The 20,168-nt window shown below is 44.7% G+C and overlaps 1 protein-coding gene across 1 annotated transcript in view; it reads right to left on the bottom strand.

Annotated features, from left to right (window-relative positions):
- Positions 1 to 2,174: 2,174 nt before the first annotated feature.
- The window catches only part of NOLC1 (nucleolar and coiled-body phosphoprotein 1), a 45,953-nt gene continuing 27,959 nt past the window's right edge, over positions 2,175 to 20,168 (bottom strand). Inside the window, exons 12-15 of the mRNA XM_040320409.1 lie at positions 15,413 to 15,985; positions 13,178 to 13,281; positions 7,659 to 7,748; positions 2,175 to 2,917 (exon numbers count right to left, since the gene is read on the bottom strand). Of these exons, the coding sequence (XP_040176343.1) occupies positions 2,759 to 2,917; positions 7,659 to 7,748; positions 13,178 to 13,281; positions 15,413 to 15,985 (926 nt within the window). The 3' untranslated portion in view covers positions 2,175 to 2,758. The remainder of the gene's footprint in view (positions 2,918 to 7,658; positions 7,749 to 13,177; positions 13,282 to 15,412; positions 15,986 to 20,168) is intronic.

A 20,168-nucleotide genomic window follows, 5' to 3' on the forward strand; every position in this document is an offset into this window, starting at 1 on the left:
CCTGCCAAATTGACCATTCCTGGCCAAATAGCGCCCCCTTCCACCTCAACCCAAATACAAATGATTCTCATACTAGCACAATAGTGGATCAGTTTGTACACTGTATGATTACCATCTCCCATCCACATTTTAAGGACATAGATGGTGCTAATCAGTGTACAAACCAATCTATGGATCCGGTGTTACCTGCCATATCGGGGAATCACTGGAATGACACTAGCGGGATAGCACAGCCTGAATTACCAGGACCCCCCCCCCCCCCCCATAGATTTGGCCATGCCATGACTCCTCGCAGCCTCCCCTCCTGTCCGTGTACAGGAAAGCATCACAGCCAGGGAAGAGGCAGGTCACTCTACAGTGCACCGTGTATGTATGAGGTAGCCGGCATCCCTCACCACTGACTGCCTGTCAAATATACAGACACCCTGCATGTGTTACTAGTGCATGCTAGCAGATAAGCCAATGGATCAAAGGGCTGGAACTTGTTCCGGTACTGGGCTTTACTCTGGGACAAAGCCTTGATTCACTGTTAAATCAAAGGACAGTCCTGGCGAATTCGGGACGATTGGTATACATTGTCTCCTCAAAGCATAATTCCACACATACCCTTGTCAGTAATAATGGAATGCAATCAGTTACCCGACGGGAAGAAATTCCTACTCCAGAAGTTGCATATTGTCATCACCACCTGGGTACCTTTTTATCTAAATCCTGCTATGGACATGAATGCTTAGAGCTTCATGAATAATAGCTGATCATTTTAATCCCCCTGCCAGTGGTAGGTGGTTTGTCTCATTCATGTAAACTGATACTTTGCTACAGCATGTGAAAAACAAAAAGACTTGCTGGCTAGATCCCCAAATGTAGATAGATGAAAGGAACCCTAAAAACTAATCTAATACAGCAATTACATCTAAGAATTGCTAAGTTGCAATATAATTCTGCTTTGGGTCAAGGGCAGCAGAAGCTGTGCATAGTGACCAGTCATCTTCTGGGTTTTATTGTTAAAGCTTACTTGAACAAGCTGAAGATTGGTTACAATGCATAACTGCATCATATTCTGTATGCCACAGTTTTAGTAGATCCCCCCCCCCCCCAAGCTTGAGTGTTGTGCAGGCCTTCTTCAGAGTAGACGTTCATGTGAGCTTTTGCTCTCTCTCTGGTGTCCAGCTTAGCCAATACCCTGGGGCTACTCCTGGAGTACAATGTGGAATATAGGGTAGTTATGTAGAGAAGTACAAAGCAACCCAGGTGTAGACCTCCTCTATTAAAGTCCTTGTGGCGGGAGGGAGCATCCCCTCCAGGTGGAGAAGGGGGAGTAAATTGGTGCCATGTAATGCCTTGTCATCCAGCTGTGTTTAAAGCCGAGTGGTTGCATTTCAGCACCAAGTTTGAAAAGTTTACACTGCAAAATGAATACATTCCAAACATAGTAACATACAGACTGTCTACAACACTGGACTCTACATAGGATCCACAGTGGTCGTTTGTGTCTAGAGGGATAAACCGCTGTCCTAGACCTGTATGGTACCCTGCAGCTGACTACATGTATTGCATAAAGTGCCATGGTGAGCGGCTGTGCAGGATCCAATACCCAAAGCAACATTACAGGTTGCCCCAGGGTTTTTACAAAGGCTGCTCTGATCCAGATGCATTACTTTTACTGTAGTATTAGAAGACAATGAAGAGTTATTTGAAGAATTTAAAGATTTAAAAAAAAAATAGTTAAACTAAAATGTATTTCTCTGTAAGAGAAGAGGTTTATCATCTTGGGACACTAGAAAATGCCTAAGACTTCCCAGAGTAGGGCTATAGGGTAGATGCCCAGGAAGTTTGTCCTCAAAAGCTTTGACAGTCACCTGACGATACAAGCCAAGAACCCCTGTGTCCTGTACAATTAAAGAAAAAAAAAACCTCACAAACTTTTTTCACAGTTGTTTGAGGTATCACAACTCAGCCCATCTCAAGCCAGCACCTTTGTGTACATTGTTAATAAAAAAAAATTAAAAATCAGAATGCTGCTTTGGTCTATTTGGCTAAAACAAAAATTGGCAATACCGTGCAAAGTACATCCGGCTCTCACATAGAGATGAAAGGCATAGAGGTGTACAGACGGGCAGATATGGGCACAGCAGATTTACTAGAAGAAATAAAGCACAACCGCAATTAAGAAATAAATAGAGAGGTCAATACTTTGACTTTACTGGTGCTCAAGCAACAGAGCAAATCAGAACACTGATCTGCTTCATATACTTAATCTGGGTCAAAGACATAAGTACAGTATCCAGTGATTGTAGATCAGCAAGAAGAATTTTCAAAAAGGTTTACAATGGCAGCTACCATACTTCCTCCGAACAAGTCACCTTTAATATAAAAAGTAGTATCAAAGGACATTCATTATCTATACCGACTACGTTTACGCCATCTGACAGGTCCACTTTAAAGATGGTTAACCTCTTTTGAATCTAAACATCAGAACAAAATGTTTAAAAATCAAGTTGTAAAAACAAGGCAATTTAAATCTCAATATCTGCAAAAAGAAAAACAAAGCATTTTCCTAAAACATAATTTTTTCTTGAATGACAAAAAAAAATTCTGTTTTTCTTAGAGATACACAGAAAATTATCATTCGGTCATCGACAACTCCCGGGCAGATAAACGTCCATGCTGACGAACTTAAGAACTGGACAAAAAGTTCTAAAGTTCAGGCATTTGGAAAGAAGTTCACGGTTTGAAAAATAAAAAATAATAATAATGTTCATTCACTGTCAAACTTTATGGAGTTCACAGTTGTAGAAATGGCACCACCGCAATAACTTCCTCGCTTTTTCTTAGTCTTTTCATGACGGAAAGATTTTCCTTTAGTGAATTTTAAAACATTATTGGCTCTCTCGCCCCAGTCTCCTTGTGATCCTCTCTGGAATAGAAATAAAAAATATAAATATAAAAAAATAAAAGTGCAAAATTCATTGCATAACATTTGAAAACTTAAAAAGGGTCATTAAGGGTTGACACAAACATTTACATCCAGAAAACAAAATGTTCAGCCTTTTCAATACCAGTACACATTTGTGGACATCTGACCATCACACATATACAAGCTTATTGGGCATCATTTATAAAACCATGGGCATCAATAGAGAGTTGATCCCTCTTTGCAGTTATAACCGCTTCCCCTATTCTAGGGGGGTTTTGCCACAAGATTTTCGCCTATGGCTGGGTTAATGTGTGCCCAGCCTAAAGAGCATTTGTGAGGTCAAGTACTGATGTTGGACAAAAAGACTGGCTCATAATCAACATTCCAATTCATCCCCAAAAGTGTTCATTGCGGTTGAAGTCAGGGCTCTTTGCAAGCCATTTGGGTTCTTCTGCACCAAACTGTCTTTGTGGACCTGACTTTTTGCACCTGGCCAGTTGCAGTTGATCCTGGGACAAAAAAAAGACATTCTCCAAAATGTCTATGCATGATGTATAAATACTTAACTGGAAAAAAACGATTGCAATTTGTAGGGGTGTCCCACAAGCTAATGGACACACAGTAGGTGTGTTGGTCTGGTGTCCACAAACTATTGCCCTTGTGGTGTACATGCAAAAAAGATCAGCTTGATGTAAATCATATCAAGGTCTAAGTTTTAAAAACCTATTATATAGTTCTACAAAAACATGAGACCATCCACATATACTACCCATGTAGAATTAGACGAAAATATAGAAACATCTACGTATACTTATTTTTGTTTCCTGCTTTACTGCTTGCACTTCCAATACAAGCCTAAGTAGGCCGACTCAAAAACAATGCCGTTTCTGTGTGGCCGATCTCTTAAGACCACAGAGGGCCAGCACTGGACCACTGATCTGTACACTTACAAAAACTAGGAAGAGCAAGCATGAAAATGGAAATTAGAATTTACTTTAAAGTATTACTAAACCCAGGACTCTGCATTCACCATATCTGGTCTCCTTTAGAACAGCAATTGTTTTAAATATAAACTGCTAAACACCTTTTCACATCAGCAGTGTATATAGCAGTCTTGTGACTATCAGTGTCCAGCTGATCACTGATAGTCTGGACAGTGCTAATTGGTCCTGTGCTGATCACATGCACCCTCAAAAGGAAAAACAAACCTCCAACAATACACCAAACTGAGCATGTACAGAGTGACTCCATAGACTGTACTATCAAGAAATGGGACTGCGGAAGGAGGAGAGTATCAGAGGAGACAGGATCAAACAGCCTTTTTACATAACGTGGATTAACCCCTTAGGTGCCACAGTAAGTTTAACAAGCATGCTTTACTGCATATACAGACTGATTTTACCGTTCTGGGTTTAGTAACACTTTAAAAAAAAAAAAAAACTTAAATATTTATTATGCCAAATAGGTTTACTATGTGTACACAATAAAAGGGTTATTTAGCACCCTCTTTATAAGTTCATGATTTTCTCCATATAGTTAGCTTAGGGGAAAGATGTTCAATTTCAGACCATCACATAAAAAAAAACACCCAATTGTGACTGGAGGTGAACTGCAGGTTATATGCAACCTTCATATTAGGGAAAGGACTTTATACAGGGGCCCATTCACATTTATGTGTTGCAGTAATGCATGACTGTGCCATGCAGTGTTCTACATGTATATCTAAAAAATTAAATAAAAATTCTGTGCTTCAGCCTAGGTTCACACTGACAGTGGGATTGAAATTGTGCGAGTTCAGATTTCATTCCAGCACGTCAGTCTGACTTCAGGGGCAATTTTTAGAGACATCTGTGCAGGTTCCTCAAAAGAATTAAAGAAAAAAAAAAAAAAAAAACACACGCTCTCCAAAGTCACCAAAAGTAGTACAGAAACTACTTTTGGGAATCAGTGCAGCGTCAGCACCAATTCAGGCGGTGCCAATTTGACATATCAAATCGCATCAATGTGAACCTAGGCTTAAGATGTGCTGCATCCAAGTCATAATGAACCAATGTCAGTGTGGTTACCCAACTGCTTAACAGAACTCTGCCCATCTCCTACTCATCTGTCTCTCCATTATTAATTGATCTTTCCTACCAAAACAATTCTCGTACGTGTTTATGTCAATAGGAATGGCCCCATCAGCAGTTGATCCTGGAATTTTGGAAGCCTGGTGACATCACATGCAGGGCCGGTGCAAGGATTTTTGCCAACTCAGGCAAAGGTGCATTTTGCCGCCCCCCCCCGGCACGCACACGCTCACACACACACACACACACCATGCAGCGGTGGTGGTGGCAGCGGTGGTATTAAGGGGGGTGGCACTGGCAGCGGTGGTGTTGAGGGGGGGGGGGGGGGGGAGCAGTGGTATTGAAGGGGGGTGTCAGCAGTAGTGGGTGGATGGGATGATCAGTAAGAGGCAGAGGTGGTGAAGGTTGGAATCGATTGCACTAGCAATTTGTCACTTACTTAGTTCAGGCAATCGATTCCTCCTCCGAATTCTAGGGATGCCTTTTCCTCATGGATTGCCAGGAGAGAGCTCCTCCCCCTTCACCTGATTGGTGTCAGCTGACTTTTTTTTCAGTGACCGCCCTTGCCTCCCTACATTCTCTCTGGATAGGAGCGGTCCACGAGCACTGTCTCAGCTCTGCCTTCTCTCCTCAGTCCCCTCATCCTCAACACTATCAGCGGACAAACCCCCCCCCCCCTCCTCCTGCGGCAGAGCTAACTGGCAGGCTCCTCATGCTGGCAGATGGACGGGCTGGGGGGGGGGGGTCCGAGGGCACCTCACACTGACTCGTCCTGGCTCCTTCAGATGCCGCCCACAGCAGCAACCGGGCCCACAGACACACTCTACCGGGCGGGCGACTGTCCCGGTCAATATTCCACCCTGTTCCCTGGCGGCAGGCAAGTACCCATGTTGCCTTGCACTAGTGCCAGCCCTAATCACATGAGTAATAAGGCCTCATGCACACAGAGCTTATTTTTCTTTTTAGGCTTGTAAACACACTGATGTTAGCCTATGTGGCCACACACAGGCGTATGTGAAGAGGAGAGTTTACAGGCAGAAAAAGAAAGCACCAAAGGCGCATTCTGAGAGGAGCCTTTGAGCACAAAAATGCAGGTACATGTCTAAACACTTGTTGAAATGTATTTCAATGACTACAATTATAGATCACCACCAGTAAAATGCATTTAAGCTCAAACACTAAACGCACACATTGTAACATGAGGCTTTTTTTTTCCTGCCAAATTCTGGCAAAAATGCTGCCTATTTTCATAAGTCTCAGTGCACGAGGTTCCTTGCTACAGGAAGATGATAAAATGACTAAGCATGCTCTAGAAATGTTTTTAAAATGGTGCCATTCAGGCTGTGCGCTGACCTGCATTTTTGTACAGTCAGTTAAGCTGTGTTGAAAGGAAATATAATTCTGTACGTTAAAGATCTGACTAGACAATCTAACAATAGCTAAATGTATCTAAGCCTCCCGTTCACATGTCAAATCACGTCATATTGGAGCCCATCGCCAGAAATAAGAGTGCCCCAATTGTTGCGGCGCAACACCGATTTCCAAAAGTAGTTACTGCACTACTTTTGGTGACTTCTGGGGCGATTTCAACAAACATCTGTGCATTAACCTGCACAGATGTCTTAAGTCATCCCCAAAGTCAGACTAAACTGTGGCTTTGAAAATCGTACGAGTTCAGATGAAGCCACACAATTTCAAAGTCGTGTTCAGTGTGAACAGGGGCTACATCTGCTTTAAAGCAGGAAAATGTTTTTTGGTAGGCATCAAAGTTGTTTGCACAACTCCTGTATTTAAGTGCAGAAGTATAAACTAAATGCAGGAATATAGCCCAAGAATACAAAATGCAAATTCCGGTCATTGGAGAAAATTCCCCACAGTCAACTGCGGGTTTCATGCAAAATGCATAAAAAACGCACTACATGCTTTTCTGCAGTGTGTACATTGAAGTCTATTGAACCCATTAAAGAAAGAAAAAAAAAAAAACCTGCGTTGCATTTAAAAAAAAAAGTCCCTGACCCTTGCCAAAATGCAGCAGCTGGGAAGAGAGAAGGAAAAAAAAAAAAAAAAAAAAAAGCGTAGATGTGAATGTGTCCTGAAGGAAAACCACATTAAATGGTTTGTAGTTTCTGCTAAACGCAGTAAAAAACACATTGTATGAACCAGGCCTAAATGCCTCCGCTATTTAGGGCCAGTTCCCACTGGTGTGATGTCCGACATCAGATGCGATTTGCACCGCACTGTAAATCACATGCGATCTCTGTGCGATGCGATTTTAGCCATACAGCTTTCATGGCTGAATTTGCATTGCATTCGGACCAAACTCACACAGGACCTTTTTCTGGTCCACAGCAGACTTGGATTGCATGGGTGATCCGATATGCAAACTGATTTTTTTTTTTGGGGGGGGGGGGGTCATTAACTTTTAATTGACTCTCCCAGCAGTTACCATAGGGCAGTGTGAACTGCCACCAGGAGACGTGATGCAGGAACCAGCAGTGGATTCGCAGGGTTCCCGCACCGCTGCAGTGTGAACTAAGCCTTACAGACCCAACAGTCTGCTAGGATGAATGTTCAAATATAAGAACGCAGCAAATGAAATACCATGTGGGAAGAGCAGAACTATTTTGTGCCACAAAGCACCTTCCTTGTAAATGCTACACACTGTACTTTACCTTTGCTTCAAATGAATTATTACAAACTCGAGGGTCAACTTCAACTTCCTCTTCAACTACTCTTCGGAATGGAACATTTTTCTGACCATCCTATATCGTATCAAAAACAAAAATTCAAATATAAAAACAGGAAATACATTAGCAGTCACTTTCAAGGTTACCTTTAAATTCCAGAAATATCAAATGGCACAGAAGTATTTAGAAACACTAAAAATAGTTCAAGTGACATTTTAAGGAGAATGCAGTCTCATCGTAGTAGTGTAGGTATAGTAAGTAGCAACAATTAATCCAGAGAGCCACGTAGACACATTCCAGAAAGATCGCACAAAGCAGCATGAGAAGGGCTATGCATTGCTTTTCCACAAAGCTTACCAGCCGCAGGACATTTGTGAAGGACCCACTTAATGCCCCAACCATAAGGTTTTCATATAGGGAATGGCAAGAAGCCTGCATGTTTTTATTTTTCCACACACAGTAATGAAGATTCTGCATTCTATAAGACGGGAAAAGTCTCCAACTGAAACAGTGCAGTAACTTTTCTTTATTAAATACGATCAATGTAAATGTTACTGTTAATGGGCGTTCTCTTGGGGTTTAAAGCAGAACCAAGTTGCCTCTAATGGGGACTTATCTATGCCCGACTTACTGTTCTTGTACAAATTTTAGTCTCCTTTACCCCAGATACTACACACAAAACTCTTCTTCCAGTTCAGTCACTGAGTGCCGGCTCTCATACAGTAAAAGGATCTCGTCATTCGCCCATTCACAAAAAGCCATATACTCTTCACAGAAGCAAGGCACTGTTTAACCACTTAAGGACCAAGCCTCTGAGATTTGGCATTTATAAGTTAAAAACATTTTTTTTTGCTAGAAAATTGTATATGTTGGAACCCTCAAACACCCTAGAAAATAAAATGGCTGGTGTTGCAATACTTTGTCACACCGTATTTGCGCAGCTTGTTGAATGGCGACAAACTTTTACCCTTAAAAATATCTCCAGAGGCAACGTTAAAAAAAAAAAAAAAAAAAAAATTCTACAGGTTGCACATTTGGAGTTACAAGAGGGTGTCTAGGGCTAGAATTATTGCTCTCGCTCTACCGATCGTGGCGATACCTCACGTGTTTGAACAGTTATCATATGTGGGCGCTGATCGTGTATGCGTTTGCTTCTGCACGCAAGTTCAACGGGACAGGTCGAATTTATAAAAAAAAAAAAAAAATTGTGTCACCTTTATTCCTTTTACAAGGAATGTAAATATGCCTTGTAATGGGAAAAAAAGCATTACAGGACCTCTTAAATGTGAGATATGTGGTCAAAAAGACCTCAGAACTTATTTACACTTAAATGCAATAAAAAAAAATTGAAAGATAATTTTTTTTAATACATCTTTAAAGCGGAAGTAAACCCATCTATTTGATAGTTTAAAAAAAACAGTTAAAGGAGTGGTTCACCCTAAAAACTACTTTTTTTTATTACAATGGCCCCCCACATTACAATACGATTAAGGCTGCTATTATTTTTTTGAAGCTGTACATACCTTTGTACAGCATATTCACCCGTTGCGAGTCCCGCGGGAGTGGGCGTTCCTCACATGTCTGTGATTGACATTTTGACCAAAAACGAGCTCCCCCCGTCGCGTAAGCCGCGTCACGATTGGTGAAAGGAGCCGAACGGCGATGCGCATGCGCAGTATAGCGCCGACTCGCCTCCTTTCGCCAACCGTGACGCGGCTTACGCGACGGGGGGAGCTCGTTTTTGGTCAAAATGTCAGACATGTGAGGAACGCCCACTCCCGCGGGACTCGCAACGGGTGAATATGCTGTACAAAAGGTATGTACAGCTTCAAAAAAATAATAATAGCCTTAATCGTATTGTAATGTGGGGGGCCATTGTAATAAAAAAAAAGTAGTTTTTAGGGTGAACCACCCCTTTAACATTCCCGGCATGCCGGAAATGCTAGATGTCACATTTGCTTGTGCTCTCATCCAAACTGTCAAACCATCCAATGGCTGGTTTCATAACTGATCACATGTGCATCATTGTGGCAGTTGCAGATTAAACAGAGGCCAAGATGGCAGCTTCCTTGGCTGAAAACAATAGGAGGGTTTGCTTCCACTTTAAGCGCTGCGGACGGAAGGGATGTTTTGACGTCGCTCCCGCCCTGCAATGGTATGGAGACAAGTGGGGGCCATTTTACCCTCCATACCAAGCTAGGGAGAGGACCCAATCGCTTCTGCCGCTACCGACAGCGCCGGAGGGCACTGGAGAGCGACCCTCTCCGTCAGCCGATAAGTGATTTTGTGGCAAATCCACCGCAGAGACCACTTTTATCTAAAAGCGCACACTGAAGAGGATAGACCCGGTTTAGGCAGCTAGCTGTTACCATAACAATGATATCCTTCTTCATAGAACTGTCGTATAACGACGGCGGGCAGTCCGGAAGTGGTTAAACAGACAAGTGGAGAGGCAGGTAAACCCAGGGCCGATCCGCCCTATAGGCTCACTATGCAAGCCGCTTAGGGCCCCGCAAAGCTGCGAAGGGCCCCCCAAATTACTAGAGGCCCCGCCTGTTGAGAAGTCATTTTCGCCCCCTCACCCCGCTTCTCAACTCGCTGGCTGCATGGGAGAAGAGGTAAGAAGTCAGCACCCCCTGCTTCTCAATTTAATGCAAGATGTCATTTCCGACAGCAGAACACCCCCTCCCCTCGCATCTCAACTTTCTTTAATGTGACATGTCACTGTCGTCAGCGCCCCCCGCTTCTCATTTTTAATGTGCCATGTCATTTTGCTTAGGGCCCCAGGGAGGTCAGGATCGGCACTGGGTAAACCACAGGATATCCCCTTGTTCATTCACAGAGTGCTTTATAATCTGAAAATACAAGGCTGTATGTGAACAAGGAAGGGGAGAGGACAGGACAAGTGAATGATAGATATTACTGCCTTTACTGTGCGAGTGTCACACTCAGTCACAGTGCCGAGGGGGGGTGTTAGATGCAGTGACTGGGATGAATGAAATTAAGATATGTTCACTAAAACGCAGCAAGCTGCGCATAGGACTGTTGTCATAATAGGCAACCTATTTGATTTGTGCCTAGTTCCACTTTAATGTCATACGTATTGGTTTTTGCCACTCTGAATTCCATAAGGTTTCTGCATTTTCTTTAAATTCTGCTCTCTATGCGTTAAACTGACCTAAAAGGTGTAAAAATTCAGTACATGCATTTCAGTACCAACAACTGAAGGGATATTGTCAGAATCATACAGTTGTTTGTTTTATCTTCACTCGAAAGATTGAAAAAAAAAAAAAAAAAAATGGTAACTACATACATGTAATATAGTGAAAAGGACAAAAAACAAAAAAAAGAAATAAAAAATCCGGACGTAGGTAGCATAATCGAAACCCTTAGCCTAATATTTGTTTTATAAATATATCCCCATTTTCTTTGCTGGACATGTTTTTCTTGGCTTTAAAATGAAAAATACCTATTTTGGCAATGTTATTATAGGAAGTACGCCATCTAGTGCCCAATTTGAATATTTACACACTTAAGGAGTTGTAAAGGAAAAAGTTTTCACCTTAATGCATTCTATGCATGCTGCCGTCAAGCACATCCAGTGACGCGGCGCGCCGAGGCAGAGTGATACAGTGAGCGGCTATGGCCGCTCGATGTATATCACGAGAGTGCGCCCGCACGGACTACACACAATGCGAGCTCTCTCGCATGAATGTGTGTAGTTCGAGCGGGGAGGACCAGAGACAGCCGCCTGGGGACCCCAGAAGACGTGGATCGGGGGCCACTGTGTGCAAAACGAACTGCACAGTGGAGGCAAGTAGAACATGTTTGTTATTTTAAACAAAAACATTTTTTCCTTTAGTGACCCTTAAAATCAATGAAAAACCATTTGTCCAGGACACAAAATAGCCTAATGTCTTTTGCCCAGTCACACAACAAAATATACATGGATGTTCACTGGGAAAATTATGAAGCTTTTTTTTTATATAAATAAATTTTTTAGATCAAAGGGGCTCCTGAAAATGGCTACTGGTTCACTTCTGCAGTTCCTAGGCCCTGGAGGAAAAGCAACAAGGATGCACTTTGATCTTCAAGGATCTCCACGTGAAACAATGATCACATTTCTTATGAAATCTTAGAAGATGAAAATGAAATACATAAATCTCATAACATGTCGCAAAACTTACCAGTTCTTAAATGTAGTGGCGGCTTCGGCTTTATTATTATTATGGCCTTTGGTTCCTTTACTTTTCACCTAGTAACTCTGCCAGTAACACTTCCTGTTCTAGGGCGACAACTCGCTTTACTGTATCCATGGAGTAGCAGTATTGTCACCCAGGGACAGGACAAAAAAAAAAACCCACACACCTCTCGCTCTTATGCATATAGGAAGTGCTCTATGGCAGTAATCTCCAAACTGCGACCCTTTGCTTGCCTTTATCTAGCCCTTGGAGCGCCATTCCTCCCACTGACACCAACAACGGGGCACCATTCCTCCTACTGACACCAGTGATGGGGCACCATTCCTCCCACTGACACCAGTGATGGGGCATTATTTTGCCTACCACCGACGGGACACTATTCTGCCTACCCACCTCAACAATGGTGCATTTTTTCTACTTCCACTGGCCACAGTCCGGCCCCCAAACACAAAGACACACTTTGCCATTGAAAAGATTTAGGGAGCTACAAGGTAATGTGGTATGCTAATGGCCATCCACCATACTTGCTGCACCCCCAAAATTGCAAAAAAAAAAAAAAAAAAATCCCTAAATAGCTTCCTTTACCTTAGTGCAGTCCTCCTTTACTTACCTCAATCTTCGATTTTGCTTTTAAATGTCCTTATTTCTTTTGAGAAATGCTCACTTCCTGTTCTTCTGTCTAACTCACCACCGTAATGCAAGGCTTTCTTCCTGGTGTGGAGAAAGCCTCTTGAGGGGGGGGGGGGGGGGGGGAGGCAGGCAAGAGTGTCAGGACACCCACTAACACAGCTCCTTTCTCTATCTGCAAAGTAGAGTGCGTCCTGACTTACCTGCTCACCCCCTCAAAAGGCTTTCTCCACACCAGGTAGAAAGCCTTGCATTACTGTGTGTAATTTCAGACAGAAGAACAGGAAGTGAGGGTTTCTCAGAAGAAATAAGGACATTTAAAAGCAAAATGGAAGGATGAGGCAAGTGAAGGAGGACTGCACTAAGGTAAAGGAAGCTATTTAGGGGGGGGGGGGGGGAATTCCTTTACAACCCCTTTAATTGTGTTAATTTATCCAAACCTATGCTTTTATAGTTACAACTAGCAGAACACCATTCATTCCAGTCACATTTAAGCGTGCCCATGACTGCATCAAAAACACAATGAAGACCATGTACACAATTGTAGGTTTTATTCAATGGCTACAGCAACATGGTAAAAATAAAACCTTTAATATAAAGGTGTATACATTCATCTCCCAAAGTCCACACTCATGATGGTAGTCAATCTTCTGTTGATTGCCCTCATTTTCTCACCTTCTTGTTAGCCTTGGGGAACGTGTTTGGAGTTTTCACGTGAATGCTCTTATTGTCTGGTGTCAGCCCCTGATCACCTTCCCTTTTCCTTTTTCCAGAATTACCTGAAAACATGTGAAGTATTGTTATAGGAATGCCACAATTCGCACAATGCTACTAAATTGTTTAGACTTTTTGTAGCTGCAAACTATTTCAAGTAGAACTAAAAGGCAAAACGTTTTTTCAATTTAGAGTAATGGAAGTTTATAACCCACTTTTTTTGCCCATTTATGTCCCATTTGGGAGATTTCCCTTTACTTCTTGCCTTATACTCAAAAGGTCAGGTGGGAGGGAATTACCCAAAAATGGTGTCCCTATTGGAAGATTTCCCCTTCATTACTGTTCTGGGGATAACCCCAAAACTTGGGATTTTCTTTCACTTTTGGGTGCTCGTTTATGAAGCAGTGAACAGCGGTGGTCCAGAGAATCGCCACCGATCACAGTCCATAAATGGTTTATGAACCAAAGACAATCCGGGTAGAACATGTTCTCCCGCTGATCATCTCTGCACACTGAGAATCCTCAACAGACACAGAAAAGGCCAGTTTATGAAGCTTTTCACTGGCAATTCAGAATTCACCCTCCCTGATTCACCAGCTCAGAGGTGGAGAATCGGGGGAGTGAAGAGAAATGCTGGAGGATCCGAGGAGGGAAAAAGGGATTATTAACTTCCTTCTACCGCAATCAGAACCCGGCCAATGCTTTTTTTTTTTTTTTTAGTTTAACTACTTGAAGACCAGGCCTATTCTGACACTTCTCACATGCTTTTTTTTTTTAAATTACTTTTTTTACGTAAAGCAGTATTTGCACAGCAGTTTTTCCAAACGCAATTTAAAAAAAATATATATATAATATCCGATTGTTTGGTAAAATATAAAAAAGTTATGCCATGTAAATAGATACCAAAGAGGTCACACTTTAAAACTGTGCATGCCCGTGGAATAGCGACAAACTATATAAATTATATTATCCATAGGCAATGCCTTTACAAATCACCACTTTAGATTTACACAGGTGGTCTGGTGCTAGAATTATTGCTCGATTCTTATAAAGGCATATAAAACATCCCTTAAGATAGAAATAGGCTGTGACTAGACCTCTTTACAGAAAGATCTGGGGTCTATTGGTCCCCCTCCCACCGCATGTAAAAGCAATCAGCCATTTTGATGCAGCTGCAGACATCATCCCAGTATAACCAAAGTTGGGCAACGCACCAGTACGTTGCCTGGCATTAAAGCGGGGGTTCACCCAAAAAAAAAAAAATTCTAAGATAACATCCAGCATACTAACGACATGTAAAGTATGCTGATGTTTTTTTTTTTCTCCGTACATACCGTGTAAATGTTATTTTCGCCGGGCTTCCGGGGTTCTGATTACTGCGGGACTGGGTGTTCCTATCGAAAGCTTAGCTGACTGACGTTCGGTGAAAATCTTCCCATGTCACATACACCGCGCGTCACCAGTTTTCCGTTAATGGCCGACCTGCGAGCCGGGCTAAATAGCGCCTGCGCAGTCAGCTCTACACGGCGGGCGCAGGCGCCGTATAGCAGGTCGGCTATTTACGGAAAACTGGTGATGAGCGGTGTATGCGACATGGGAAGATTTTTACCAGACGTCAATCAGCTAAGCTTTCAATAGGAACGCCTAGTCCCGCAGTAATCAGAACCCAGAAGCCCGGTGAAAACAACAATTACATGTACGGAGAAAAAAATAAATAAAAAATACCAGCATACTTTACATGTCGTTAGCATGCTGGATGTAATCTTAGAAAACATTTTTTGGGTGAACCCCCGCTTTAAGTGGTTAAAAAAGTGGAGTTGTGCCCTGTTATTTGGATAGTTTAACGTGGGTATATTTAACCCATACTACTAAAAAAAAAAAGTAACGGCAAAAAGAATTGGCACACACTTATATATATATATATATATAATTTTTTTATCAAAGAAAAACAGGGCATATATTTGTGTGTTTTTGCATTAGGATTTTTCAAAAACTGCTACACAAATACCATGTGATATAAAAAAAATTGCAATGCTCGCCATTTTATTCTCTAGGGTCTCTGCTAAATATATATATCTATATTTTGGGGTTCCACATACATTTCTAGCAAGAAATAGTTAGTTACTTGCAAACAAAAAGTGACAGAAAAAAAAGACTTGGTCCTTAAGTGGGAAATACTATTAGAAACTGACATACCATTCACATTGACTTCTTCCTCACTGGAGGAGCTTTCCTCTGAACTCTCTTCACCCTTCTTGGCTGAAGGTTTTGGTGTGGACTTTGCACTCTTGGGAGTGGTGGCGGGTTTAGCTGCTGATGGGGACTTTGAGGTAGCAGATTTCTTAGATGTATCCTCTTCTGAGCTGCTCTCTTCAGAGCTACTTTCTTTTTTCTTTGGGACGGACTTGACTCCATTTTTCACAGCTGCTTGTTTAGGTTTTTCTTCTTCATCGCTGGAGTCTGATGAAGAGCTACTACTGGCTTTTGTTTTATTCACAGGAACTGGTTTCTTGGCAGATGGTGCAGCTGCCGGTGACTTAACCGTTTTAGTGTTTTTTTCCTCTTCGCTGCTTGAGTCAGAATCGGAGCTGCTGCTCTGTTTAGCTACCTTGTTTTTAACTGCTCCTGTAGACTTGGGGGTCAAAGCTTTAGTTGGTGTCTTTTTAGCAGCCTCCACCTGCTTGCCCGATGCCGGTTTTGCTGCAGCAGCTTGTTTTGGAGTGGGCTTACTGGCAGCCTTCTTAGTGGAATCTTCCTCACTGTCAGAGTCTGGGGGAATAAAAGACATAATGAGAAAACAGATCAGGTAAACAATTGAGCCTCATGCACACTGCATGTTTTTACAGCAGTTTTTTTTTCTGCAGCCAGTAAAATCCCCAGCATGTTATGTGTCCATGCACACATAGGCTGTAATCAGCGTTTTTTGGCAGAGGCATTTTCTGGCTTGAACCAGCGAGTTTTAAGGAAGAGTTTTTCAGCTGTAAAAATAGGATTTTTGTACTCACCGTAAAATCCATTTCTCTGAGTTCATAGACGGACACAGCATTCTTTGACATTAGGGTTATATCCGCTTTCACTAGGAGAGTTTAGGCAGAAAAAAAGCACTTAAAGTGTTAAAACAAGCCTCAGTGCAGCTCCTCCCAGGGGGCGTGGCCCCCCGATATAACCCACACCCTGCTCTAGCAGCCTCAGTTCGTAACAAGCAGTACAAACAAAGGAGGGGGGGGGTGCTGTGTCCGTCTATGAACTCAGAGAAATGGATTTTACGGTGAGTACAAAAATCCTATTTTCTCTTTCGTTCATAGACGGACACAGCATTCTTTGACATTAGGGACGTCCCAAAGCAGTGTCAAAAAAATTAGAGGGGTGGGAAAACAACACAGCAAAACAGGTTACATCCCAAACGAAACCGGAGTTACTCAACGGAGAAACTCCTAGCATAAAACGCCGCCTGTAACATCTGCGGCCAAAGGAGGCATCAGAAGATGCACACACATCCACCTCGTAAGACCTTGAAAAAGTGTGGATCAACGACCAGGTCGCTGCCATATACCCCTGTAACACAGAGGCATGATGCCAGAAAAAACCCAAGAGGCTCCGATCGCCCTGGTCGAATGCGCCGTAACCCAAAAGGGAGGCGCCAGCCCCTTCAGGGCATAGGCCTGAAGCACAAACCATCGGATCCACCCAGAAAAGGTGGCCGACGAGACTACCAGGCCCCCTTGTAGGACCAGCCAGCGACACGAACAGTGAGTCCGACTTCCGGAACGGAATCATAGCAGATAAGTACACTCGTAGGGCCCGAATCACATACAGAGGATGTAAAGAGGCCGCCTCCTTGCCTTTCGGCCGAGGACATAAGGATGTAAGAACAATGTCCACATCAACGTGAAAAGCCGAAAACGACCTTGGGGAGAAAAGACGGCTGCGGCCGCAGCACCATCTCATCCTCATGGATGACCCAGTAGGGAGCCTTGCAACACAAGGCTGCCAGAACAGACAGACACTCGTCTGATCGCAGTAATTTGCTACCAGAAAAATTACAGTGGAGATGCCCACACTGAACCATGGCCAGGTGACAACGCAGACCTTCCTGGGCTTGAACCCAGAGACAAATGCATGAAGGGCAGGTACTCTAGCGCCGAGCTAAACCTGCTCCCTTTTTGTGACAGTCAAAAAAAAAAAACAAAAAAAAAAAAAAACTCCCGAATGTCCACAAAGGGAGCATCCAGAAGAACCGAAAGGACTAAATTCAAGCCCCATGGGGGTAGTGGAGGGGCCACATGCCAGACCCCCAGACCAGACGTACGCACCAAGGAGTGCGACGCCAAGGCGCAATGAAAGTAACCGCCGGAGCAGAAAAACTGACTCCTAACTGTACTGAAGGCGAGAGCCTGATCCACTCCCAGCTGTAAAAAACAGCAGAATCCTGGACACCACGTATGTACGAGAGTGCCATTTCATCTCCTCACGCACAGAGATGCAGGCCCTCCACATAGGATGTAAAATCCTACGTGAGGTAGACTTCCGTGCAGGCAGCACGGTAGAGACCACCGAGCCCAATAGGCCTCGGACCTTCAGCCCCAGGCTCCCAACAGCCACGCCGCTAAGCCAGTGGCTGTAAAAACAGGGTGGAAAATCGGACCCTGTAACAGAAGATCAACCCCCAGGGGAAGACGCTAGGGGGCGTCTGCCACAAGACGCACCAGGTCCGCGTACCAGGAACGACGCGGCCAATCTGGGGCAATCAGGATTGACAGAATTCCATCGGCTTCCACTCTGCGCAGCAGGCGAGGAAGAAGCTACCGAGGAGGGAAGGTTTAAAGTAGGCGACAGTGACCCCAAGGAGCCACCAACGCACCTGACGCGTCAGCCCACGGGTCCCTTGACCAGGCCAAAACATGGCACCTTCCGGTTGAGGCGGGACGCTAGCAGGTCCACGCCTGGAGTGCCCCACTTTCGGCACAGACACTGAAAACCCCTATGGGTGGAGAGACCACTCTCCTTGGTCTAATGCAGTCCGACTTAGGAGTCGGCTCGCCAATTCTGTACTCCCGGAATGTACGCGGCCGATAGAGCCGGAAACGGACCTTGCGGCCCACCGAAGGATGTGCGCGACCTCGTCGCTGCAACAGAACTGTGTGCCTCCCTGATGGTCGACATACGCCACAGCGTTGTCGGACAGGGTCCCGAATGGTCGGCCCTGTAGATCCAGGGACCACCAGGCAAGGCAAAGCTTGATCCAGAACACCGCTTGGTAGGTGGGGACTCCACCGGAGTCCAGCGCCCCAGGGCTGACTGGGGTCCCAAAAACCCCTCCCCAACCGGAGAGGCTGGCCTCCGCCGCGACCACTGTCCAGTGACATGGCAGAAAACGACTTCCCGGCCCGAAGCACCGGAAACGTCAGCCACCACACCAGGGACCAGTTGACACAACTGAACCTGGTAATCCAGAGATGACGGAAGCTTGTCTGACAGCAGTTCCCTCTGTAGCACCCTGGTGTGGAATTGGGCATACGGAACCGCCTCGAAAGAGGCCACCGTCAGACCCAGAACCCTCATGCAGAATCGCAGAGATGACCACTACTAGGTCGACAACTGCTGCTCAGCAGATTGCAGAGCCTGAATCCTTTCCGTTAGGAGAAAAAAACTCCCGCCCCGGCGGAATCCAGGACTAGTCCCAGGAATTCCAGTCCCTGAGACGGGACCAACACTGACTTCTGGACAAAACAGAAGTCAGCCAAACTCTTGGAGAGTCTGACATGTGACAGACACGGCTCCACTAATTCAGAGCTCGAAGAAGCGTGTGGGAGAATTTCGTACAGACATCCCACAATAACAAACCCCCGCTGCCACAGCCGGGCCAGTATCGGGATGAGCACCTCGGTGAAAACCTGTGGTGTCGACACCAAGCCGAGCGGGAGGGCCACAAAATGAAAATGGTCCTCCCTGACCGCAAAGCCCAGAATATCTGGTGCTTTGAGCATATGGGAACATGCAGGTATGCGTTCATGACATCCAAAGACGCCAGAAAAAAAAAACCCCATCCTGAAATTTTGCACTTTGACAAAAAACAAACAAGGGCCTGAGGCCCAGGATTGGACGGACCCCGTCCTCCTTGGGGGACTACAAAAACAGATTGGAGAAAAAAACCCCGAGCCTGTTCCACGAGGGAACTGGCACAATCACTCCCCTGACCAGAAGATCCTGGACAGCCCCTGACAGAGCCACCCAGCGAGCCAGAGGATGGAGGGGAAAAAAAAAAAAAAAAAAAAAACCTGTCTGGTAGACAAGAGAGAAAACCAATCTCGTACCCAGATGAAACTACTCCGCAACCCCAACGGTCAGAGAGGAGAGACCTCAATCGAGCCGCGAATTCGCAGAGCCAGCCCCCCACCCCAGATGTGAGTGGAGGCAAACCTCCAAACGGAAGCAGGCTTGCGGCACCAGGGGCGCCTGTGTCCTCAGTGGACGTCCTAGCTCCCTGAAAATTTTTTCCTGCCGCACTTGGCGGGCGAAAACAAAACCGCATGGGGAATAGTAAATGAGGGCCCTTGCCTACAGTGAGGCACCCAGCCTTTGGACAGATGGCGGGAGCAGAGTGCTCACACCGCCCGTGGCATCTTTTATGATGACAATCAGAGACACCCCTGCGTACACCCCCACAGGGCAATACCACCAGGGACTACAGAAAAGACCGTCCGCAGACCAACCCCCAGCCATACAAGGCAGGGCAGAAAACATGGCGCAGGCGGAGGCCCTGGATAGCAAGGGGAGCATATACAGGGTCGACACACAGACAAATATCTGACCTAGTACCAACTAGTCGGTCAGGACCACGCAGGTCACAGAAGCATTCTGCGCCTCCAGCTCCCCGTCCGGGAAATGTCTGAGACACCAGAGTCCCGGCCAAAACCGGACTCACCGCCGCCCCCCCCCCCGCTATGAATAT

The sequence above is a fragment of the Rana temporaria genome, chromosome 8 (assembly GCF_905171775.1).
Source record: "Rana temporaria chromosome 8, aRanTem1.1, whole genome shotgun sequence".
In the NCBI taxonomy this organism is placed as follows: Eukaryota; Metazoa; Chordata; class Amphibia; order Anura; family Ranidae; genus Rana; species Rana temporaria.